The following is an 8,602-nucleotide window of genomic DNA, read 5'->3' as shown; positions in this document are numbered from 1 at the left end:
ACCGGTAACATTTGTTGTCACCCTAAATTGATGTACGATTCCAACTGAAATCATTCCCAGTGATCACGATAGCACCAAGCTACGAAACATTGTAACTCACAGTCGCGTTACTTAAGGTTTTTCAGCCAATCAGATGAATAGTCGCGCATTCGTGACTTTCCCGCCAGGCTACATGTATTTGTTTGAAATTCTAATTTTTCCCGCCTTCACTGACAAAAGTCGCTGCCTGCCACAAATTCCCACACAAAACCTGCACACCACAAGTTAGTAAAAATTTCACACTTCTCTTTCCAAACTGACGAATACTTATGTCCCTCAACTTGCATATAACCTATTGACTGTAATTAGCCCATTGACAAGTTTCTTGAGGCTAAGTTTAGGAGACCAACACCTTGTTTACGCGTCGTTTACCCAAAGAATTCAATGGCTTGCCTTAGTATAAGCTTAGCCGTCTATCAATTAATGCTCACAGACTAACACCTCTGGTCCGGAGAATTATTCATGCACTTGTCCTTTTCAGACCAAGTTGGTTGATAAAGAATGTAAGCTGTTCTTTCGATGTCAATTTCCTTGGAATCTTCAGCTGATTGACCGCAGTTGGCGTGACTTGCAGAAGAAATTCCCGAAACTTTTGGAACGTACCAGATTTAACCAAACACACCCTGAGTCTCCCGATGAAGCCACCATTCTCGCGTCGGGTTAAATAATATGGGTTGATTTCACACAGAGCTTCGTCCAACTAAAAAAAAAATAAAAAGTTTTTCGGCTTAGATTCATAAGAACTTCAATCAACAGGGCCATTTAAACGAGGAAAAACAAGTAATTCCTCATAAAGCCGAGGTATTTTAATAGTCGCGCGCGCAGCGCGTGGATTGTTCTTCAATCCTATCCGCCCTCAAACTCACGTGGCCCATATATATTGTTAAATATGCATATCCGTTGGTGCCCGCAATGATGTCATGGTGCTTTCCACCCCGATTGATCAATTCTCTCTTGTCAAAGGCTGGTTTCAGTTCTGTTCTTCGATCCTTCCCGTGCGAGACACCTATTTCTAGTTACGGTATTCACAGCCTCGTTCTCCGTCGTCCAAGGCAGGTTCGGATGTGTCGTCATCCGTCAATCTTCTCTGGAGATTTTGGCCCGAGACTGGGTAATGTAATCGCGTTCGGCCCTCACTAGCATTACATCTCATCGGCCTAGACCTACAACCCCTTGGACACCTTATGAAGTTTACACAACGTAACTAAGTATAACAAAGGGAACCGCAGCGATAAGGAATACTACGTTGTGTAAAATATTCATAATGTGTCCAAGGGTTTTTAGGCTAATGGGATCTAATGCTAATCCACTCGCACAGCGTGAACTGGTCCAAATACGAGGCTACGGTATTCACATTTTTAGAAGCCTACCTCCTGTTCAAGTGCTTCGGTATCCTTCGTATTTCGTATTAGAGGTGACAGCTCCAAGAAAACCAAGTAAAAAGGTTTGGCACCAATGCCAAGTCCTGTATGGTTTAAATGCTTTTTTGCTTGGCGTTCTTTGATGACTGCTCTGCCGTTCGGAACAAAGTCCAACAGGATACTCTCCGCGCATGTGTAATCCACGAGTTGATGGTCGCCTTTCTTTCGGGTTACTTTCGTGATGGCTTCGTAGATCATCGCTTCAGACGTTTTCTCTGAACGCATATTAAGTAGCTGACCTTGTCTGTACTGAAACGTAATTACTGGACAGCTATTATGAAAACGAACCACTTTCACCACATCGCCAATTCTGTATCGATAAAGACCGCTTAATGTTGTTACTATGAGCTCATACAGGCAGCCAACCTTGACATCCTCACCAAATAATGTCTACAAAATACAAGAGAAAACGATCATGTATTTTCTTTTTGTTTGCTTTGCTTAGTTTTATTTCTTTCTTTATTTTTTGCTTCGCTTTTTTTTTGCAGATTTTGTTATTCAGCTTTTCTTTAGTACAAACCTTCCAAAAAGTGGATAAACACAAATTTCACTTATAGGTCCTATGCAGTATGCTTTCTACTCCCTACCCGTTCTAAAACCCATAACAGATTAACGTGGTCACTTCCAAAGGCTGATAGAGCCCTAGAGGTATTTTAAGTCTCACAAACTCAGATCATTGAAGTTTTGTGAGTCTAAGATGTTTCTTCCTTATCCGAGAAGAGTAAAATGTTTAACCATTGTAGATGTCAAGGCAAGCAACACATTCTCCTCAGTTATTTTAGGAACCTGAGCGTTGGACAGGACGGTAATGGAACCCAGGCCTACCCCTCCAAATCCTGGCATCCACCCTTTGTTTTCATGATTAGCACCATCGATTGATCCTGGCCTTATTTTTCCTCAATAAATTCACAGATGTTGAACATCTGTGTCAGAAATAGACACACATGTAAAGGGGAAATGTGTATAGTGAATCCCAAGGTTAAAATGCAAAAAAATGGTGGTAATTCTGAATTAAAATAACAATGAAAATAAGCGCACCTTGGGTTGTTCCTCGTAGCTGTTCTCAATGGGTACGAACTCGAAAAACATCGATCGCGGAACAAGCAAATAACAAGGCGTATCCTCTAATGGCCAAAGATTGACTCCTATTAAACCTTCTGTCGCGCCGTAGATGGTGGAGCAGAGTTGAACACCTTTAAGATAACGACATCGCAGCTGGGTAGCATATAACTCTGAAGATCCTATAAGACAAACGACATTTCCTGTTATTCAAGAGGAAACAGCTCACTTGTCTTAACAAAAGTGATTGGGTAAAAATCATCATTTCTCACCTGAAACCACGCCGTGTACATATTTGAGATTCGGCCATATTCTTCTTGCTATTTGATCAAATCCTCTCTCAAACTCGCGCCGGAGATCATTCGCTCGCTGTTTGTCAGGCTTAAGAAGTTTGTTCAAGTCGCTGTCAGGAAACAAACAGAGAGAAATAGAATGTTTTAAGAGTCGCCCCACGTAAGGATTCCACAATCCGAAAAAATTTTAATTGTGGAATTAATCCGGAATACTGGGCGTTGGAATCCGGACTACAGCTCAAAGAATCCGAAATCCCACCAACGAATGGAATCAGCAGTCCAAATGCCACTGACAAAGACTGTCCGTAATCCAGTACTATCAATCCGAAATCCATGAGTTGAATTTAGAATCCAAGAATGTCTTGGATTTCCTCATACGGGGGAACAAGAGGCACACAAATGATTCTTTGTTGAACTTTTTTCCGGTAAGGAAGGATATATACCCCCACGTGCCTATTTCCTGATCCCCCTTTATCCTCTCTCGTGAATAGCTACTGCCAACACCTTGTCAAGCGGTCACGAAATAAACGAGCAACTTTTGAAAATTGAATTAATACCAATATCAATATAATAATATCAATACCCACTTCTCAGATGGTTAAGGAGAATGTGCGACCCTTGTTTCTGAAAAAGTCTACGAACTGTTAAACGTTCTAGTCTTCTCAGACAAGGACAGGGCTAACAGGCGGGCTAACAGTACTTCCACAAATCTGGCTCCTTTTTACTTAACAGAACCCACAGTTATTTGTAAAGTAGGGGGCGTAGACTCCGGTACTGTGGTCAACCTAAAGCTGCTATAGACCTCCCAGTATGTAGCAAAAACTAAAAAACGAAATTTAGAATTAGGTTTAATAATAATAAACTCGTATTAGAAGCTACGGAAACTTAGATAGCGTGCAGTGGGATCAGGATGATCTCATCTATAAGCATTTCTGGGGGGAGGGACATCATGGATTGGAGGATATCCAGCTGCAGATACAGCCCATTGACAGAGTCAGTAATGAGGAGGAACTGAGAGACGTGGAGGGCCAGTTATAGACTGAACACGTTGAGCCCGTACGGCCTTAATGAGGATGATTTTTTTTGGCTTCAAAATAAGCGGCGAGACGTAGATAAAATCGTAGAAGTAACAGGTAATTGTTAAACGCGCGCGCTTATTGTGGTTCGTTGGTTACGATCGAGTGCTCAAGTGTTGTGTATCTTTAAACTAGTATTACGCGGATTTGTAACCGCTTTTATAACCCTAATGAAGGCTGTTGAATGCAGCCGAAATATAGAATTATCGTGTTACGAAACATTTGGTATCTTCATTTGTGATGAATTTATATAGAGAGAATTACTTACCGTATTTATTCGATTAACCGCCCTGAGCGATTATAAAATTTTTGGACCTTGAGAGTGGGTGCTTATTCGAGGTGGACGCTTATTCGAGGCTGGGCGCTTATTAAATTTTCACTATTTTCAGCAAGTGTAGTATGTTTATTTTGCAACAAATCAAAAAAAGGTAATAACAAAACGCGAAGATGTATGCAAGTTCCCGTAAAATACTCTGAAGAAAACTCGGTCTTCGAGGAAGTCTCTTATTAGATTAGTACTTATTCATTTTTGTGTGGAAGGGGGAAGGGGGGGGGGGGGGTGGGTTTTGGTTGTGGGGGCTTGTTTGAGTTTGAGTGGAAGGAAGAGGAGGTGGGCGCTTATTAACTTTTTCTGCTTTTAGGAAGGGCGCTTATTACTAGTGGGCGCTAATTCGAGGTTGGGCGCTTACTCGAATAAATACGGTATCTCGTTAACTGAGATGTAATCTAATCACGTCCTTGGGACATCCCACATGTAGGAAATCAGTATTAACAACAGAGCAGACACCGAGATAAATTAAACTCTTTGGTTCATTCTTACCTTCGAACAGGTTCTGTTATTTCAAGATCAGGATTGATCTCTCCCTTTTCGATGTCCTGTACCATGAGTTTCCAGTTCTCCTCCAGAAAAACAAACACTCCGTGAATATAATACGTAAAGTTACTCCATATACAGCCCAGATCTCTGTCTCTTAACGCAAACAACAGATGGATGTAAAGTCCTGTGGGCACCGAAGGGATATCCAGAAGCATGCGGGGCGTAGAGAGGGCATGGAACTGAAGAGAAGGGGCTAATGTTGAGGGTCCTATTGGAATACCTCCCTCAGAGTACTTTATTTCAGGGGCGTGAAACAGTTTGAGGCACTTCTGTAAATTGTCTGCCTGTAAATGAAAATAATAAATACGACTTAATCATGAGAATTGACTCAACGCCGCATGTAGAACAGGTTTTTTTTCCCGCGCTTTTCAGGTGAGCGAGGGAAATCGTGAGGCGAGTTGTGGGAGGGCTCGGAGCCCCTGGCACGCAATAACTAACCTGGATTTTGCGGCAGTATCCCGAATACGGCATAAATCTCCCAGTCTGCCGTACGGGTGACCAAATCGACCGCAGTAAGAAAATCGAATTTTGAGCTGTTCTGTGCTATGGTTTTGAGCTTTTCCACTTGCCTACAAATTTGAAAATGTTTCCGATTATCTTCCGTTTTCTACGGTTTCATAACTGAGAAGACTCTTCCACCATGGAAGCAAATTGTTACTGTCTGTGCTTCATACTGTACAAAACGTCGTGTCCTGAGCTACTCGTAATTGTGTCGAGTCGTAATTTGGGCCTAAGTCGAATTGTGTTTATAAAAAAGTGGTGGTTCGACGTGAAAAGGGTTCACTACAAAAGAGACAGACTCCAAATCTTGGATCTCCAAAGGCTGGCATCTATCCGACTTGTTCAAATAAAAGGTCATAGATATTATTTAAGTGCAGAAATGAATATTACTATTCATTCAAGACATTCCACCGTTTCTGATTGGCTTCGATCCCCCGGATTCTTCCTAGACCATTGTTTTGTCTCGTATGTCTAAGGATTGTTTTTGTCTTTTATCGTCTCACCTGTGGAAGAGCACCAAATATGGTATGATAAACACCAACAGCGAAACCGAACTTGACAAAAGCGCGGGAGTTGTCACGTGTCTTGGGGATTAGACAGCTTTTTCCTGTTGTCCCGGATGTAACTGCCAGCATCCAAGGCTCTTGATGAGTCATAACATTCTTCTCGCCTTTAGCTATTCTGTCTTTTGAAAACAAAACAAAACAAAATGTTTGTCAAGTACTTGCTATTAATTCCTAAAGTTGTTCAATTAAATTATGGTTTGAAATCTGGTATGATTTTCAAGGGAACTACGAAGGGGTACAAACATATTTGTCCTTTTAACTCCAAACCAAGGGAGGATAAAGCTTTAGCCTCTCTTGCTCCAAACTGAATAAAACAGATGGAGAAATAATAGAAGATATCAATCGATCAGAATTTTAACAATTTTGTTAGCATTCTAACCTAAGCTAAGATGACAAAATTCAGGCGTATACAACTATTTCGAGAAAGGTTGAGAAAGAGTGCACGCAACCATACCGAAAGGTATTGTAGGTGGTTTTTAATTCACTGTTCTTCAAAGAAATTCGAAAGAATGGCACGAGAGGCCATGGACATATGTTTGCGAGCGCTAAAACAAAGCAGCAAAAGTAGGTTCGAAAGCTACAGTGTCCGGAACAGTGTATCGATCATATTCCATATTACATTTTGGGATTGTCGTGTGCACATTGTTTCCGACAACCTTTCTCTAAATAGCTGTATAGATAGATATGTATGTCGCGTGAGCCACCGCAAGGAAGCCCACAAGAAAGCCGGGGAAAAGATTGTCAACACAACGTTAAATTTGTCATGATATAGATATGCACAAAGAAAGAGGTTTCCTGTTTACATTAACAGAAGCAATAGATGCTTCTGACATGAACCATCATGATGTCTAAAAACAAGTATGGATAATGGCATGATCTGGTAATATAAAATAGACTAAGTCAGGAGTTGGAGAACTGGGTGTGGTACACCTCCACCAAGAATTCTGAGGAGTACCTCCTCTCCGGGCGAACAAGTGAGAAAAAAAAATTGCAAAACTACCAAACCGTTTGGTCGAAAATTTCTCCGAAGCCATGATAGTCCTTCTATGTTATTATATAAGCGACATGAAATCAGGCATTAGCGCACGCATGATTAGTTCAGAAGGAAACCAGGTGTGGTAGACAGCATGTCGAGAACATGACAAAAATTTTAAAATGGTCAGTCCACTTGAACTGTGATCTGCAGTGCCTGACGAATCGCACGCTAGTATGGAATTCGTTTGTTAGTTGTTAGGACAAACTGATTTGTTTTCACTTATCGTATCCAAAGGTTACAAGTTTGAAGTGATGATTATAGTGATCGGATTTATCCAGAAGTTGCGAACAAATGCACTTACGTCATAACAAATTCACGAAATATCCACTTTTAAGTATAAGCATCGAAGGAACATATGGGGACTAAATTTCAAACTTGAGTAGTACTTGACTTTTCTGTCCAGTTACTCAAGTGTACTTTTAACTGAAATCAGTGTTAGGGATCAGCACTTGGGAATGTCAATGCTTCGTGGGTAAACCGAATTACAAATTACAAATTACAAATTACAAATTATACAATGCACGTACAAGTTCAAGCACCGAAAATTGAGGACCTTTTTTTAAAAAATAAAATATTGATCGAAAAAAATGTCTAAAAATAGTTTGCAAATTTTTGCTGAAAAGTAACTTGAAATTACACAGGGTTATTTTTCTTGCTATTGTTGCAATTATTTTTGTGTGAACAGCTTTAGTAAAAAAAAAACTGAGAATACAGCGAATTCTTAGCGTAGTTGCACCTGAGACATCAGGTATCAGGAGTGACAAAATTTAGCAAAAACAAGCTGTTTGTTAAGGTTAATGTACAGTTTTAGTGCAGATAGTAAATATCTTATTGATTAATTATGTAAAAGTAGGGAAGAAAATGTGCTTTTACATACCTACGTAATTCTTGTAGTGATCGTAGTCTGTAATTGGATGACAGTGTAAGAATTCATGCCTGTTTGATATTCGACCAAATTTGAACTCTTCTCCATACTTAGTCCTGGAATTTTTTTTCAGAATTTTCAACAGAAAATCTTCTTGTACAGAGGAAAAGTTTCCTGTGTCATATTCCAGCTTTCTTCTCGCGGTTGCTCCGATACGAAATACAAAGCGGTTAAGAAGAAAGTGTACGATCACACTCAACAATGTATGGAACTTAGAATGACCGTTTTTCCAGACGCGAAGAAACTCGAAGCCTAGATAAATAACGAAACCGAAGAAAAATAAAACCCATGTTAAGAGAACTACCTTTAACATCTCGCGACCTTATGGCTGTATGTTTGATTTAAGCTGTTTACAGACTCTTTTACCGTCTGCCTGCCGTGCTCAGAATAAGACCTCACGCAGTGTAATTGTTTTGCTTTCTAAAATCTTCTAACATTCTTTATAACGGAAATATATCATTGAAAAGACATAACAATATACTACAAAACAGCACGTTTTGTATAATGCCACTTCTAAAAGAACTTAAAGACGCCCTTTTACGCAATAGTTCGACGTCCCTCTCTGGATCTCGGCGATATGATAAGCGGAGCGCGCGGAATCAACGCTTCTTTACACACTCAGACACACTGTCAGATACTTTGACAAACTAAACTAAAGAGGATTAGCGATTTGTACATAATTACGAACTGTAGGCCGCATTAGCCTTTCCGCCCCCCCCCCCCCCCCCCCCCACACACACAAACGTAATGCACAGAATTTTTTCAAGTAAATCTATGACTGATTTCGAAGTAGTAAAGAATGATAAATG

General features: G+C 40.4%; 1 protein-coding gene across 1 annotated transcript; it reads right to left on the bottom strand.

Moving 5' to 3' along the window:
• Positions 1 to 481: 481 nt before the first annotated feature.
• LOC140929798 (uncharacterized) lies at positions 482 to 8,241 on the bottom strand. The gene is made up of 7 exons (XM_073379500.1): positions 7,746 to 8,241; positions 5,770 to 5,951; positions 4,709 to 5,049; positions 2,792 to 2,922; positions 2,499 to 2,701; positions 1,410 to 1,850; positions 482 to 739 (listed from the first exon to the last, which is right to left on the bottom strand). Exons 1-7 carry the CDS (start codon positions 8,104 to 8,106, stop codon positions 500 to 502), a joined length of 1,899 nt encoding a protein of 632 aa, XP_073235601.1. The 5' UTR covers positions 8,107 to 8,241; the 3' UTR covers positions 482 to 499.
• Positions 8,242 to 8,602: the final 361 nt, after the last annotated feature.

This window comes from Porites lutea, chromosome 3 (genome assembly GCF_958299795.1).
Source record: "Porites lutea chromosome 3, jaPorLute2.1, whole genome shotgun sequence".
NCBI classification, from domain to species: Eukaryota; Metazoa; Cnidaria; class Anthozoa; order Scleractinia; family Poritidae; genus Porites; species Porites lutea.
Note: the sequence above shows the minus strand (reverse complement) of the source record. Positions and strands in the feature narration are given on the sequence as shown.

What these genes read in the sequence shown, in the direction of transcription:
- LOC140929798 (XM_073379500.1), bottom strand. Translation starts at nt 8,106, where the DNA reads ATGTTAAAGGTAGTTCTCTTAACATGGGTTTTATTTTTCTTCGGTTTC. An exon ending in TATTTGGTGCTCTTCCACAG is followed by an intron (nt 5,050 to 5,769) that starts GTGAGACGATAA and finishes TTTCATTTACAG; the next exon opens with GCAGACAATTTACAGAAGTG. An exon ending in ATAACAGAACCTGTTCGAAG is followed by an intron (nt 2,923 to 4,708) that starts GTAAGAATGAAC and finishes GTTTCCTGACAG; the next exon opens with CGACTTGAACAAACTTCTTA.